This window comes from Rhinolophus ferrumequinum, chromosome 18 (assembly GCF_004115265.2).
Source record: "Rhinolophus ferrumequinum isolate MPI-CBG mRhiFer1 chromosome 18, mRhiFer1_v1.p, whole genome shotgun sequence".
Classification (NCBI taxonomy): Eukaryota; Metazoa; Chordata; class Mammalia; order Chiroptera; family Rhinolophidae; genus Rhinolophus; species Rhinolophus ferrumequinum.
The window spans coordinates 54,004,064-54,022,187 of NC_046301.1; the positions used below are offsets into that span (position 1 = coordinate 54,004,064).

The 18,124-nt window shown below is 31.9% G+C and overlaps 1 protein-coding gene across 1 annotated transcript in view; it reads left to right on the forward strand.

Moving 5' to 3' along the window:
• The window catches only part of FSTL5 (follistatin like 5), a 631,294-nt gene that overhangs the window by 112,360 nt on the left and 500,810 nt on the right, over positions 1–18,124 (forward strand). The window contains exon 3 of the mRNA XM_033135298.1: positions 2,862–2,895. Coding sequence (XP_032991189.1) covers positions 2,862–2,895 — 34 coding nt within the window. The remainder of the gene's footprint in view (positions 1–2,861; positions 2,896–18,124) is intronic.

Consider the following 18,124-nt stretch of genomic DNA (forward strand, 5'->3'; position numbering starts at 1 on the left):
AAATACAATTGAATATGAGTCTGAAGTTCAAAGGTGAAGATTAGCTGGAGATATAAATTTGGGAATCCTTAGGAAAAGGATGACACTAAAGTGCAGAAGACTGGATAAGGTCACTGTAGGAATGGTGTATGGAAGAAAGAAAAGGGCTCAATATCCAGGGAACAAATATTTGGAAATAGAGGCTATGAGGAGGAATTAATAAAGGGGATGGAACAGGAATGGCCAGACATTAAGAAAAAAACTCAGAGTGGGACAATACTAGAAGGCAAGTGAAGAAGTGATAAAAGTGTTTCTTTCTCAACCATCTTTGTCATTGCAGTCAGAGGTAACGCCATCCTTCTAATTAATTAGATCTTTGAAATCACCCTGGTCTTTGCAATATCGTATACTCGACATTTATTCTATCAGAAAATCTTCACAGCTGTAACTGGTCTTTCAACTCCATTGCTACCACACTGTTCTATGCCATTATCGCCTTCCATCTTGATTGTTACAATACCCTCTTTACTGGTCCCCCTAATTTTGTCCTTTCCCTGGTCAACTTATTCTCAATAGCCAGAATGAATCTATTTAAACATAATTCAGTTAATGTTGTGCTCGCTTCGGCAGTACATATACTAAAATCAGTTAATGTAATTCCTCCGAGAAGAAATTTTCAATGTTTTTAGCTCTCAGTGTAAAATCAAAGATCAAACAAATGCCTCAAGTACTAATCTATCTGCCCCCATTGCATTCCTGATTGCATTTGCTACTAAACACCCCTGACTCAGTCCAGTTCATCATACTGGTCTCCTTGATATTTTTTTAATCTTTATTAAATGTATTGCGGTGACATTGGTTAGTAAAATTATATATGTTTCAAGTGCACATTTCTATAATACATCATCTGTATGTTGCATTGTGTGTTTACCACCCGAGTTAGTTCTCCTTCCATCACCACATGTTTGACCCCCTTTACTCTCTTCTACCACCCCCTCTCCTGGTAAACACTAAACTGTTGTCTGTGTCTATGATTGTTTTGTTTGTTTTTTGGTTTGTCTTGTTCATTTGTTGCTTTCAGTTTTATGTGCCACATATGAATAGTCATATGGTTCTCGACTTTTTCTTTAAATGGACTGAACTTGCAAATAAAAAGTGACAGAGCAGCAGACTGGATCAAAAAAAGAACAAAACCCAACCATATGCTGCCTTCAAGAGACACATCTCAGCTATAAGTACAGATAGAGATACAAAGTGAAAGGGTAGAAAAGGATAGTCCAAGCAAATGGCCTCCTTGGTATTTTTGACATTGCCCAAAACTCTTGTACCTCAGGAAAGTTGCAATTGTTTTTCTCTCGTAGAACATATTTTCCCCAGATGTAGTCTGGGATCATCCTCTCATCTCATTCAGAATTTTATTCAAAAATCATTGTAAATATAGGTTTCCAATGAAAATAAGTCCTGTTTTCTAAATAGGACTTATTATCATTAATATAGTACATTCCATAAGGACATGATTTTTGTTGTTGTTGTTGTTCATCCCTTAAAGCCTCAATAAGTGGAGCAGTGTCTGGCACATAAAAGTAATCTATACATATTTTTTGAAAGAATAAATGACTAAGTGAATGACAAAAGAAAAAGAGAAAATTATTTTTCACTAACAAACACCTTTGAAAAATTTAAGCCTGCTTGTCCCCTAATATTGAAAGTATATGTGTTTTTGAAATTAGTAATTTACATTTAAATTTTAGTTTAAATGAACAACAGATATTCTAAATTAAAAATAAATTAGAACTGCAATAATCAATTAATTAACACAGGATAGTACAGAATTCAAACACAAATCCTGGATAAGTTAGGATGACAATTACAACACAAAGTGATAAAGTCTAATAGAATCATGCATTGGGTTAGCTGGTTGAATAAATATACATTTATCAATCTTCAATTTTATTCTCAAAATCTCTGGAATTAATGTTCTCAGCAAAATAAATTCTTTAAATTCTTCATATTTTTACTATGTTTATAACTTTTATCAAAAATTATTGGCATTAATACAATTCTTCAGTTCAGTGTGTGTGTATATATATATATATACACACACACTGAACTGAAGAATGAATATATATATATATATGTCACTTTTTATTAGAAACATATTTCAAAATTATTTTTAATGTGAGACCCTGAAACTTTTAGAGTAAACTGTGCTTGAATATTAACTGAAAAGTCATAGAGTGCACAATTTCTACTTAAAAACTAGAAAGTAAGATAATTCTTTTGGGGTTGTCTGGTAACTAATATGGTGTATGTCAAATTGAAGGACAGGTCTGACTGAAGCAGCCTTAGTATAAATAATAGAATTGTTGTCAACTTTAGCCTTAGAGAAGTGAGGATAGGGACCAATTCTAAGTTAAGATGAAGGAATGACAGTTGAAACGTCTTTTGTGTTCTTTTAGTGAATTCTCCACTGTTTTCTCTTAATCTTTTCCCTCACCACCAACTTATGACTAATGTAGAAATGCTGAAAGCAAATTCTGAAGACATTATTCATAATCAGTTTGAATTAAATGGAAAGGCCTAAGGCATTTGAGAGGCATGGCAATTTATTTATTATTTATTAAACATTATGTTCATTTATTTATAAATTCATATTCGTGTAGTATATTGGTTTCTGAGAGAAATTTATGTCCACTAAGAATCATTACTACTCTTATAAAAGATTTGACATACATATTTGTTAAGGTGCGAATTGTGTTACAATGACTCCTGGGTATATGTCCAACAAAACATTTAGACAAGTCTTGAGTTATAGTGATACTTGATATCAGGCTGTTGATCATATACTTACAGATTTTGATCTATTTCTGTTTTAATTCCAGCAGGAAAAAAGTCAAGAAAGTTCAAGAATCAAAGGTAAGGAATGACTGTTTTAAGATTATAATCTCATAAATTTATGTAAGTATAGGGGAAGAATAAAAAAAAAAGTTTGATGCTATTTTGAAAATGTAGTTACACGTGAGAAAACAGTGAGAATTAAAAATCTTCAATGTGATTTTAAAGCCATTGTGGGCCCTTTGGGGATTCTCTATTGAAATTTCCTGTCTTCATATAGTGCTTTTGGAAATCTTACACGGTTTTCTCTTCAGTCCTCTGACTTGTTTTTATGGAATTCTTGTGTCAAGCATTGTCCATAAGAGTTAGTGTTCTGTCGCATCTATGATGAACGGAGATCATCCGTTCTATGATCAAGGAGATGAACTTGTTCAAAACATACCTCACGGAGAACAAATTATTTAGTCACTGCTGTCTCATTTTATTTTCTATGAAAAAGCAAGAAAATATTTATCTGCTTATTAAAGATTGGTGATAGATTTTAGTGTGGCTATAGTCAACTCTAGTCAGACACAGGGAGACGTTTTTTCCCTATAAATACATTCTTAAGTTTTGATATTTACTCATTGACATAATAAATTACTCTAGAGAGATTGTAATCTTTCACCAAAAAGTTCCCATTCTCTTGTGCTTCTGCTGATCATAACAATGGAATTTCACAAATTTTTCCTGAGTTAACCCCTCCATTCGGGTGGTGGTCCTATTTACTCTACATTTTGACATTCTCGCCCACCTATCCCTTCCTGAAGGTGTCCAAGTCCCAAGCCCGTGTATGGAATGAAGTACAATTGTCTTCTCTCTTTCCATTCATTTGTATGTACAAAGAAATGTTTATTGTTCTTTTTTCAGAGTTCTACAAAAATACAACAAAAAAGAATAACTGTAGAAGTTACTAAATTTACATGTACACCTGAGATGATGAAAAAGCAGTTAAACTTCTAAGGGTCTCTAGAATTATGAAACCAATGTTGCTTACTTATAACAAGTCCATATATAATTTCCTCTGCACATTTCCTCACAACCAAATGACTTACAGAGTATTTTTTTTTTCCATGTTGGGTCATCTGTTTGTATCTGTATTACTGAAGAACACTTTTTATTTTTTTATTTTGCTAGGTATATTTTATTCAAATGAATTATGTCACATTGCCCTTTCAGGGATTCACAAACTATTGGTGTTCTTTTTCAGTAAACTAAAGTATGTCTTGTTATTCTAAATGCAAAATGATTGTACTTATCCTCAAAACGCTCATATTAACTTAAAGTTTTATGCTTGTGTTGCAAAAGGAAATTTCTATTCCAGTATGTGCTGGGTGCTTTGCACTTAAAGTATATAAGCATTGTAAGCATATTAAATGCACACATCTTCCTTCTCATGAAGGATCCCAGTGTTTCAGATTACTCTTAAATCATATTATAATTCTGTTATGGTCAAAATAAGTTTAGTGTAGCTTTCTTCTTGATGCTTTATTGCCTTGGGGTACATAAATCATGCCTTCTGACGTAGTAGAAATTATTTTCCAACTACTGTCTAAGAACATGTTTACTTTTATAATGAAATAAAATTTTCAAGATGATGCTTGTCAGTCCTTTCACTGTTATTGGCTGACACATGGTTCAGAACTCTCATATTATCTACTGAATTGTAAGTAAATCAGAGATACATGGTTACATTAGGACGCTTTGCCTAGTTCTACTTAGAAGCACTCTACATTTTTCTTGACTATTTATGGGAATCATTTTGAAATGTTTTGTTACTGGAAATTATGAATGGCTATTTAAAATGTTTTTTAAATGTTAATGATATGAGAAAAAAAGTAAAGCAATGAAAAAAAGCTATGGAAAAATCTGAAAATCAAATGATGTGTATTTCTCGGTAACTAATTATTGAAATGTGAGCTATGTCCTCACTTGATGTCAGTAAATGATTCTCAGCTAGGAATTCTGTGGACTTTCTGACTAACTGGTAATCGCATTTGCCAGATCATGTTTATTACATTGTCAGGAATGTAAGCAGAGGAAGTCGTTAATCTTCTTATTTCCTGCATTCTGTGCCTATTTCTGTTTATGATAACAATCCCAACCTCATGATATGAGTGACCTGAAACTACATTAACATGCAAAGCACTCCAATGAAAAGCAATCCCTCTTTCCTCTGTGTGTGTGTGTGTGTGTGTGTGTGTGTGTGTGTGTGTGTATAAATGTTTGGAAACTGGCAATTCTATCTCTTATTGATTAATTATTTGACATTAACACTTGCTCATATTCTAATATTTTTGAAATACCATAAAAATCCATATTTTATATATTCTGAAATTACATTTATATGGAAGTCAACTGACAAAATGGATTTTGGTTCAATAGTTAATATGCTATTGGATTCTCAATTGATTTTTGTGTTTAGATTGCCTATTGTTAAATGAGTTAGAGCCTAATCTATTTCATACACAATTTTAAGTTTTAAGTTGTTTAAGATATCCTTCCTTAAAGTTGCATTGAAGATTATAGCAGGGGAATGAAGACACTCCTACAGTTTTGAAAGGATTGTCAACTGTTCAGGAAGCCATATTTCACACTGTTCTTCAGTGACATTACATAGATGTTAAAATAGAGTATGTTATGTTTTTTTTTTTTAAATTCATTGAGAATTTTATAAATATTATGAGGAAACATTTTATTTGAAAAACAGTTATAAAGAACACAACAAATCAATCATTCTCTGCCAGTATTTCTCGGGAGTATTTTAATTTCTGATGGGTTTATGCATTTATATTTAAGTGCATCTCTCTAGAGTTCTCAACAATGAAACAATACAGTTTTTGAGGAAATGCCTTAAAAATTATGTCGACTTAGTTGAGGTTTTAGTTTTCCAAAATAATTTAAAATATTTACTAAAACCAGAAGGGTATCATTGTGGAAAGTTTGCATATCATTATGATGTGGCATGTTCTTGAATAACAGCTTTATATCCACTCTGTCAATAAAATAATGTCCATTCAGCAGAACGGTTGGGTAATTGCTTTTAATTCAGCAGATGCATTTATCCCACAATTTCTCTCTTCTCTCTTTTCAAGCACATACTCTTGGCTCTTCCCCTTTAGAAGTGATAAAAATAAAGTACCTACCCCTTTCATTGCTAGTTATATATTTTTTAAGACTCTACAATTGGGGGACACTGAGGACTACAGTTAGTTTCCTGGTGGTCACTTACATGTTATATTATTAACACCTGTCTTTTGTTAAATGTCTAATAGATGCCAGGACTGTGCTGAGCTTTTTACATATATCATTTTAATATATATTATTTAATATATAATATATATTATTTTAATACTTAAACACACATAATTAGATGAAATTTAGCATTCAAACATGCAGCATTATAAAAAAAAATCACATGCAAAGTAAATAAGATCAATATTATCATTTTGTTCTATTTCAAATTTGGTCATATTTTATTTAACCAATTATTGATTGTACATAAGAAAATGTAATATATTGTTGTTAGCAATGCATTTTCCATTTTCATGGATGATATATGTACACACATACGTATATATATATATACATATATGTATATATGTATATGTATATACACACACATAAATTTAAGTAAAATTCATATAAATTGTTATTTATGCATTATTTTCTTTAATGGTTACAAATATTTTTCCTAGTGTCAATATATATATATCCTGTTTTCCCGAAAATAAGATCTCACTGGACAATCAGCTCTAATGTGTATTTTGGAGCAAACATTAATATAAGATCTGGTACTATATTATATGATATTATATTATATGATTATATTAGACTCAATCTTTATTATAGTAAAATAAGACCAGGTCTTATATTAATGTTTGCTCCAAAAGACCCGTTAGAGCTCTTTTTCCTGGCTAGGTCTTATTTTTGGGGAAACACGGTATATATATTGAGAATTTTACACACAATGCTCAGTGCTTCTTAACTTTAAGAAAAAATATAGATAATGATAAATATGGCATAGTAATGTTCTGAGGGAAATGTATAAGAATTGTGTCAGATTATTCAGTAAATACTTGTGATCTTGGACAAGTGACAATTTTTCAATTGTGGCAAAAATTAGCATAACATACACTGTGATATCCAAAGGCCTTTATATATCTGAAATTCCAAGGCTTATAATTCTATATAGGTACTGGACAATGCTATTATTACAAACACTTATCCTTCAAAACTCTATAATCCTCAGTAGGTTGTACATGGTAATTATGTCATATACATTTGTGTATATGAAAAGGTAAACTGTATAATTTTTCTCCCTATAGTAATGCATTCATATATATATATATGAAATATGTTAAGACCATGCTTAATCAAATTAAAAGTGTGTCATTGGGACAATAAATGCTAGAGGCGTAGTAGATTTGGGGGGGTTATCACTTTGTGAGGGGTGTAAACGTGTAACTATTACATTGTTTTGTATACCTGACACAAACAAACAAAAAGAGTTCTGGAGCCTGCAGTCTTTAAACACACATGCATACACACACACAAATGCACATACACATTATTTTCTACTAATTCTTCCATCATACTATCTATCTATCTATCTATCTATCTATCTATCTATCTATCTATCTATCTATCTATCATCTATCTATCTATTTATCTATCTTATCTATCTATCTCATCTATAGCTATAAATATGTAAATATATCAAGCTGAAGCGGGCACTACTATGAAATTGGAAAGCCAGACTTTTATTACTTTGGGTTGCCTGATTATTCAGAGCTCTTTTCACTAGAATAATCTCACAGAGTTCCTGAGATTAGCTCACTTCTTCAAGGTCAAGTAGTAGCTAGTCAAGAACAGTGAGTGATAGGTAAAGGAGCTTCAAATTGCTATTCCTAAAAGCCAGTGGATACGTTACAATAACAAGTAAAAATATCTTGTAAAATTTAAAGATGATAATTCATATATTTGAGGCTTTTATGAGAGTCTTTGTCTAATTTTTCATGTCTTTATGTTTAGGAAATAAAATATAGCCAGTACAATAACCAGAGATTCTTACTATCATATGAAATTCAGAGTCACTATATTTTTAATGGGTTATAATATTATACATTATGAATGTTAGGCTCTTTGGTATTCACTTTAGAAGCTATTGGTGGGACAAATAATTGCTTGTAGGATTTATGAAAACTGTAAGTTCTGACTACAGTATTCGACAGTTATAATCCTCAGGAAGTCCTAGTACCTAAAAGACAAGAAAACTCACTTCTAGACAATGTCAGCTAAAGGATTGCTAGTTTTGTTTATTTGTTTATTTGTTTGCTTTTGGTAAACAATAATTTTGGATAAACCTCAGACAAGTGTACTTATGGTGGATTTATGATAATAATTCTTTTTTTAATTGATGTTTATTGCAGTGACAATGGTTAGTAAAGTTACATAGGTTTCAGGTGTACAGTTCTGTGATACACCATCTATATATCACATCGTGTGTTCACCACCCAGAGTCAGTTCTCCTTCCATCACCATATATTTGATCCCATTTACCCTCATCAATCCCCCTTCTCCCTCCTTACCCTCTGGTAACCATTAAACTATTGATTGTGTCTATGAATTTTTGTTTCTTTCTTTCTTTGTCTTCATCCTTTATTGTTTTCAGTTTTATCTCCCACATGTCAGTAAAATCATACGTTTTTTGACTTTTTCTGTCTGACTCATTTCACTTAGCATAATAATCTCAGGATCCATCCATGTTGTCGCACATGGCACTATTTCATCTTTTTAATAATTAAATGTTGTTAAATAATATGAGGGAGCAATAACTGTTTTATATACATTTTATACCATTGAATTATATCAGAACAATTCTATTTTCACTCTGTTTTATTAAAAACACACTTTTGAAATTAAATGGGGACAAAATGTATTCTCATGATGATTGATTACCTTACTGCAAAAAATGTCAATGTCATTTAATAATGTATGGCTGACTGGCAACTCTTTAATTACTAATATGAGCATCTCAAATATTTCAATCCATTTTACTTTACACCTAACTTAACAATATGAACATAAATTGATTGTTGAGTAACAAATCAGTTTTAAAAAATGTGATTCCCAATTATCATGAACATATTGTCAGTCTTTTCTGATTTCATTAGCTGACATTGGTTCCATTTATGATTGTTTGCTATTTTTAAAAAACAGTCATATCTCTTTATGTAAGTGATGTTTTTCTGAATTTTTATGGTAGTAATGTGAGTTTTTGAAATAAAAATAATACATTGATGCAAATTCTGGAAGTCATTATATGTATAAGATAGTAATTGTTACTTTGACAGACCTTCAGAAATATAACAATTTAAGTTGTAATGTATAACTCCGTAAAATAAAAATAAATAGAAATATATCCACTATAGTCTAAATGATGCCCCCGAATGCCTTACTCTATAACCTTCAAGCAGTATAGATTTCATTGGTAGTCATAACTTTTTCCTGAGAACTAAGTTAAAATTCATCCTTCATTCTTAAAAAAAAAAAAATGTGTAAGCCTCTTGGTACAGTTTTAGATGATCTTGGTACATGCCATCCTGACACAGCAAACAGGACAAACATCCTTTTCTACCTAACATGCTATCATCCTCAACCAGAAAGAGGTTTCAAAAAGTATCTGATTGGCTTTCTCATTTATTCCAAGAAAGGCTCAATTTACGTTATGCCAAACACATCATGGTTCTCCCCACGTTTTCTATATATTGTCTACTTTTCAAAAGGTTAATTATGAATCACCTCATCCAATGGGTCATTTATTTTGATTTCAGGGTGATTAATCGTGCATCTCAGTTTGCCCACCAGGAGGCCATGCTATCTAAAAGAAATCTAGGCATAATAGTTTGATGATGTTGGGAAAACAACTAGATTATAACTAGATTTATTTTTTCTCCTAATAAATAATGATTTAACGTTGTGTATCATATCAAACAGATATTGTTCATTGGCTTTTCTTTACACAACTCAGTATATTTTTATCTGCACACTAGCATCTCAACATTGATCTTCATTTCAATCACCAATACAAAATACTTTTATTCTAAACTTTTAACATAGCTATATGGTTTCTAGAATTTTTTTTAAAAAATTACACAACTTATCACCTGAAATAGTTGAATGTCATGTTTCAAAAAATATCTAGTAATATTAACCAAATATGTTTGATGGCTTCATTTACTTAGCTTAACAAAATCACTTACAATGGGGAGCCTTTGTAAAAGAGTGATTCTTGAAATGGTCATGAATGTTATTATTATTTTTTTTTTTTTACAAAAGTCTCTGTTTTATCTGCCAATGACAAATTTTATGGTCTATCAGATTTCCCTTTTTGCTTTGTCTCCCTAGATACTTTCAACATAAAATTTGATTATTAAAGAAACTGTGCTTACTTCAGTTTTTAAAATATATGTTTCTTCCTTCTTACCCGAGTTCTTGACTTAACATTTAATGTGATAATATTGAAGAATTTTGTAAGTTATTCAAATTTTTTGCATTATGAAGAATATAGATTTTATATAAACATTATTGTTACTTTGTGGTATTATATTCAGTGACTTCTCTGAGTTGAAATACTTGTAACATTCATTTGTTTAAGTGTGATGGATTAGTTAATTTGGAGATTTACCTATTATGTCAAAAACCAAATAATTTCCCCTTTTAAATTATTATAATGAATTTCATACTCTTAATTCATTGTATGAATTTATTTTCAATCACTTAGATAATAACATGTAAATATTTTTACTGGAAGAATACATGTCATCCTAGTAAAATTAATATCATTGTTTCTTAAATTGTTGGTGTGTAGAATCCTTATCCATTGGACACTGGAAAATAAGGGAAATCACTGATCAAATATGGACAGTAACATTGCAAACTTTCTACATAATCCTCTAGTGATGCTTACTTTTGCTTCATTAAACATTTCCATTGTATTTGACCAAGGATCTTTTTCCCTCCATTGCACACCTTTCAGGAAATAGCTATTACTATTCAAAGCACTAGAGTTACAAGAACTGCATTCTGAGAAGCACTGATTTGTATAACACTTTTCAAGATATATCATGGGGTTTCGATTCAGCATACTTAGGCTCAATTATTTACCCCCCACTTAAAGACTCAATCTCCTTTTCTCACTGTAATATGAATATAATACTATAAAATGCTGTTTTAAGGATTAAATGAGGTAAAATGTGTGATCCTCTTGAGCAGAATGAAAAGCTCTTGGTTTATGTGAGTTCTTATTTCGATATGCTTTGAAATGTCTACAATCTTTTTCTTAGTACATCCATGGAAGAAATATATTTATGAAAAACATAAGCTTTAATTTCATAAAATGTTAATATTAGAGGTCGAAACATGTTGACTTTATTTTGCCTCATTATTTTACATAGTAATCCTAAATTATCCACATTTTTTTCCTAAACTTGGAGATATCTGACCTACTGATATGAAATAACCTCTAATTGTCCTGTCATATTTATTGAACATAAACGTATATATAAGTTTAGTACACCTTAGTATACTAATATCCTCATCTGTATAAAATATGGGTAATAATATTTCCTTCTTGATAGGTTTGTTTTGTGATTAAGCAAGTTATTAAACAGAGAGCTCTTAGAAAGAACTGTGCAGGGTCTGAGTTTTTACCCTCTTCACCAACTAACAAGTAAGACTAATTATTGCCTGGATTCTTGCAGAAGACATGAAGCTCCCACGTAAGAGACAAAACTGTTTATTTGTCATAGCCATAGCAGTAACCAGCATTTATGAGGATTCCCAGGGACGATGAGAAGAGGGCCAGTTAATACCTGCATATCCAGCAGTTTGCATTACAAGAGGGGACCACTCCCCTCTGCCCCACCCAGCTTAAGAAACACAAATATCTATGTAACTTTGCTAACAATTGTCACACCAATAAACTTTCATTTTTAAAAAAGAAGAAAAGAAAGAAACCCAAATATTTTACAATGAACAGAAAGCACCCCTGCCATTTGCCCTCTAGAGAGACATTTTCTTTATTACACTTGACAGTAAGCATACTTGCCCCTTGCTCCAGGGAGAGGAACCCCTTCTGTTTTCCAAGGATATTAACTATATAAAATCCCTGAAAAGAAAGTCTGGGAGAAAGAGCAGTCAGTGTTTCTTCTCTCAAGACATGCAGAAATGCAAGAGACACATGGAGAATTATCTCTCAGAACACTTAGGATGGTAGAAGCACACCAAAAAACTAAATAAACCATTGATTGCCACCACCACCACCACCACCACCACCATCATTATTTAGAAAGTATTTTTTTTTTTCCCCTAGGGGTAGAAGTGAAAGTAAAATAAAGCATCTATGCTAACCCTTGTTGATGTTTCATGAAATTGTGGATGTTTCTGAATTTGCTTCTAAGGTAAAAGAACTACATAAACATACAGCATATAAATAGATGCATGGAGAAAAGCATGCATCTATTATAATTTATTTTTCTTTTGTATAATATTAATGTGTGGTCATTTTAAAAGTCAAGTAAATTGAGAGTTAAAAAAATAATTACAGTAATTCACAATTTCCATGTTATTGATAAGTGCCAGGCTCTGTGTAAGGTGCTTCACTTGATTTATCTTAATTTCTTATATATGAATATTTAACATTATGAATACTTCTTTCTTTATTTCCCATTCTTCTGCTAAGTGCTTTCCATGTATCATCTTATATAACCCTTTGAAGAATTTTATATACAAACAGAGTAAAATTTACTGCCAATCTCTTTAAAAATGGCTATTGTTACTATTTTGATATATGTAAATTTGAAAATATTTTATTTATATGTATGCATAAAAAAACAACTTTCAGTATTCTTCTTTTCCAAGTGTTAATGGATATCCTTTCTTTCTCAAATGTATGCAAACACTTTGATTGTACTGTGAATTGGTTCACTCAACAACCATTTCAAATACCAGTTAACGTGCTTTCTTTTCATAGACTTTTCACTGAGTCTAGTTAATAAAAAGCTACATTTCCCAGATTCCCTTGAGGTCAGACTTCTGGCTGTGTTTTAGGTTTCTCCTATCAAATTCAAGCAAGTGTTGCCTTTTACAAAATTCTTTATGGAAAACTAGTATGGTTTTGGAACAAGACATTCTTCTATCATGGCTAATAGCAAAGGCAGGATAGATCTGAACTCAGCAGCCAGAGTGACAGCTTCCTTCCGTAGTAGTTACTCCTGATAATGGCAGAAGCAGTAAACCCTTTGATAGTCCACTTCTGTGATGGGGTCTTAGAAGTTGTTTCTAAGAGCTCAGTAGACAGCTCTTTTCTTCAATCCTGTGAGCTACTTTATCCTGTAATAAATCTTCTGTATGTTAATTAAATAGTGCATATTCTATTGTGTGTAACAAAGAGCCTTGGTCAAGGCATCAGTCCATTCTAGGACTACCACTACAAGGGAGCTGGTATGGAAAAAGTAAGTAGCCAAGGGATTATCAGTGATCTGTGTAACTGATTTTTGGGAAAGAATCCAGGAAGCAAATCTACCTGTAAAACTGACATGGGCAATGGCAGCCAAGAGGTACAGGGTGTTAAACTCAAGTTGTAGAGCAAACACTTGCATTGTTCAGCCACATGTTAAAACCACATAGTCCTATGTAGCTTGGGGTACAGTAGGAAATTCTTATTCCCTTATTCAAAGTTTTTTGTTGAGCATCAACTATGTGCCAAGCACATTTCTGGACGTTAGAGATACAGTAGTGGACACAACATGGAATATAGTCTACCTTCCTGGATCTCAGATTGCAGCTCCTGGGAAATCTGCCCACACTTCAGGATAGTAGCTACTTTCCAAAAACGCAGCTAAAATCCCATAAATGCAGAGGCAGGTTTTCTTCTCTGCTCCTCCTCTGACCATCTCCTTTCTATACTTTACCTCAGCTCCTGTCTGAATCGTAGGTTGAGACACCAGTACCAGAGGGTGGTGGAGGCAGTAGAGTTAAGAGAAACTGAAAATTAGAATCAATGTGAGAAAAGGATAAACTCCCTCCCTGAGAGGTTAAACTGCTGTTACCTCTAAATTACTCCCCAAACTTTCAAGCCTTACAGAAGAAATAATTTCTGATTCTGCATGATCTTAATCTTGCCCCTCAACCATTTTCGAGTGGTTCAGAATCATTGGAAGTAGATGGTAATTTTCATGATGTCATTCTCCTAAATCTGCAATGGAAAAGGCCTCCACGTCATGCACTGGTCTCTGTCAACAGTTCCTCCTTTCAGGGAAATGAAGCAGCAATGCTGTAACAAGATGACTAAAAACACAGTGGTCAGGTTTATGGTTTGCCTCAAAAAGGTATCATTACTTGTCTTGGTTTTCCATGCGGTAATCCAATCCTTTATTATGTAAATCTCTTATCCCTTCACAGGCATGGTAGAATATCTTCCAACATAATTTAAAATGATGTTTTAAGATTCTCCTTAAAAAAATCTTGGTATGGTATGGAGGATATTATATAAATTATATATGATGCAAAATATATTATAAAATATAAATTACAGGCAACAATTATGTTATATGCATAATATACCATACATTATGTAATTAATGCAATTAATATAATCACAATATTAAGTGATTATATGTGTGATTGTTTTTACTTTATTAATTGTAAAGGTTTAGAAGAAGAGCTAATATTTATTAGTCTATTACCATGTACCATATATCTATTTATTTACTTTATTTCTTCAGTTTAATTATATATTAAATATTATATATAAATTCATAAAACTTTTATAGACATATAAATGAAATATATTTAAAGTAAATTTATGTATATTCATATGGATATATTTAGATATGTAAAGATACCAAATTGAATTACTTTCCACCTTTGTAAAGCTACTATGTTTATAAGACACACACAAACACACACACATACACAATCAGTGTTTTTTTTTTTTATGGTTAAAATCAGGACTTGTCTAATTTTTATATCTCTTTTAAGACCTTGGCAGGTGCATTCTTCATAAAAGGTATTTAGAAAATATTTATGAATAAGTAATGAATGAATTAGAATACATATTCAGTTAGAAAATGTCAGTATACTTTCATATGAAAGCATTTAATGCAATCCACAAAGAATTATTTAGACTATTTCCCAGTAGAAATATGAAACATTATTTTTTCTCAAAATGAATTACTTTATTATCTTTTCTTATGGCCAAGTAGTATTCCATTGTGTATATATACCACATCTTTATCCAATCATCTATCAAAAGACACTTTGGTTGTTTCCATGTCTTGACCACTGTAAATAATGCTGCAGTGAACATCGGGGTACATATATCTTTACAGATAAATGTTTTCAGAGTTTTGGGGTAGATATGGAGTGGTATAGTAAGTCTATTCTTAATTTTTTGAGGAATCTCCACACTGACTTCTATAGCAGCTGTACCAATTTACATCCCCACCAAGAGGTTATAAGGGTTCTTTTTCTCTCCACAGCCTCTCCCGCACTTGTTACTATTTTCTTGTTTATGATAGCTTTTCTAACAGGTGTGAAGTGGAATCTCATTGTGGTTTTTATTTGCATTTCCCTGATAGCTAGTGAAGTTGATCGTTTTTTTCATGTACGTTTTGGCTGTTTGTATATTTTCTTGGCAGAAGTGTCTGTTCAAGTCCTCTGCCCATTTTTCAATTGGATTGACTGTTTTTTTTATTGTTGTTGTGTAGTATGAGTTCTTTATGTATCTTGGATATTAGCCTCTTATTGGAGGCATTGTTTGCAAATATCTTCTCCCATTTGGTTGGTTGCTTCCTTGTTTTGTTGATGGTTTCTTTTGCTGTGCAGAAGCTTTTTAGTTTCATATAGTCCTATTCATTTGTTTTTTTGCTTTGACCTCCCTTGCCTTTGAGGTCAAATTCATAAAATTTGCTCCATGGATAGATCTTGAGATTATTATGCTAAGCAAAATAAGTCAGAGCGAAAAAGTCAAGAACCATATGACTTCACTCATAAGTGGGATATGAAACTGAAAGCAACAAAGGAACAACACAAATGAACAAAGGAAAAAACAAAACAAAACAAAAGAAATTCATCGACACAGCAACAGTTTAGTGGTTACCAGAGGGTAAGAGTGAGAGTGTTAGAAGAGAGTAAAGGGGATCAAATATATGGTCATAGAAGGAGAACTGACTCTGGGTGATAAACACACAATGTGATTTATAAATAATGTATTATAGGAATGTGTACTTGAAACCTATATAATTTTACTAACCAATGTCATCCCAATACATTTAATAAATAAAACAAGAAAATAAATGTTAATTATTTTTACCAGTGTTATATGTTTAAACAGAGCAAAAATATTCACTTTCATTTATCTTTTTAAATTTATAATCTAGAAAAACAATGTGGTACAGTCTATTATTAGTTTTTTACATGTATTGTCATACCTAAAATTTCATATAATAGTAAGAGTTAAGGTTTGCAAATGTTTGTGGTTGCAAACATTTTCGTTATGAATTAAAAAGAAACACATTGGTATCTGGATCATATGTTATGCTTAGATAATTTTTTAATGAGTGCCATACATAAATTGTGACCAGTGCAAACTGTTTATTAAGTTGGTGCAAAAGTAATTGCGTTTTTCCCAATTATTTTTAACCTTTTAAACCACAATTACTTTTGCACCATCCTAATATTTTATAAGAAGCTTTAGAGATTGTACAAGTATTACCAAATTTTCATTTTCTCTAGTTGAGGAATAATATGTGATATATGGTAAAAAAAAAAAATACAAAATTTTAAACATATAGAGCAAAGGCTTTTTTTTCATAGCTTACTGACAAAGTCAATTTTATAGGCCAAAATAATAATTTGAGTAGCTTAATCAAAGAGATACAGAACCAACAATAGGAAGTTATTCAAATCTTTGATTAGGATAAAGGTATTTAGATATCAGTGAATTAATTACTGTAGCCATGCAATAAATAATGTGATCAATTTAGACTTTTAACAGATCATTTACTTGTTTCCATGTTTTATTATCAAAAATTGTATGTAGCATGGAATTATGGGGATAATTAGTGAAGAAGACAGATCTATCCAGACTGAAATGAAAGGAAACTATGTACCATGTTTCCCCCAAAATTAGACCTAACTAGAAAATAAGCCCTAGCATGATTTTTCAATATGACATCCCCTGAACATAATGCGTCTTTTGGAGCAAAACTTAATATAGGACCTGGTCTTATTTACAGGGAAACATGGTAGTACCTTCAATATGAAGTATTAGCTGTGGATCTCTAACAGAACAGGAACTGGGTCTGAGCTCATTTAGAATGTTTTGTCAAGTTTTCTGGAACTTGAGAAGAAACACTGAGGTAGAATATGGCACCATTTTTTTTTTAATTAAATAAATGTAAAACTACCATACATAAAACAGGAAAATATGCAGGTGGACCAAATAAATAAATTATGGTAACCAGGCTTTAATATCAACCATGAAGGGAGAAAAAATTCTAAACTGTATTTATGGTTTCATGTACTAAAATATATCAGTAAGAGCATCTTACAATTAATCAAGTCAAGAATTTATTTTACCCAATATGCTGCAAAATAAGAAAGCAATTATCTACAAATAAAGCAATTATTAAACTATTGTCACTAATTAACTACAATGGGTGTCAATAGGGTTTTTGGAAATTAACTGGAAAACAATATTCTAAGAATCAAAAACCTATGAACTTTGGTTCAACCTATACTAACTTGCATAGTCTTGCTCAATACATGTTTTAAACATACCCAACTCTAAAATTTGTGGGTTCTGGACCGAGAGAACAAATAAAACACTCCACCCACCCACATACATATACATATACATATACATATACATATACATATACATATACATACATATATGTGTGTGTGTGTGTGTGTGTGTGTGTGTGTGTGTGTGTGTGTGTGTGTATAGTTGCCTTGTCCACCTTTTTACCCCTTGGGGATTTATTTTTAAATCCTCATGGAGAAGTGACATGTGCAGGTCCTGGAAGCAGGGTTAACACCATTGTTAGGGAGTTTTGAGCTCTAATCACCGAGGGCAAGGACCAGAAGAGAACACAGACTTTGACTCCACCCCATGAACTGCTTACCTTGCTAAGAGGGGCACAGTGAGAGGAGCGCCAGAGATTGTCCCTAATGCAAGGGGCTCAAGGCAGGTACCCTGTTG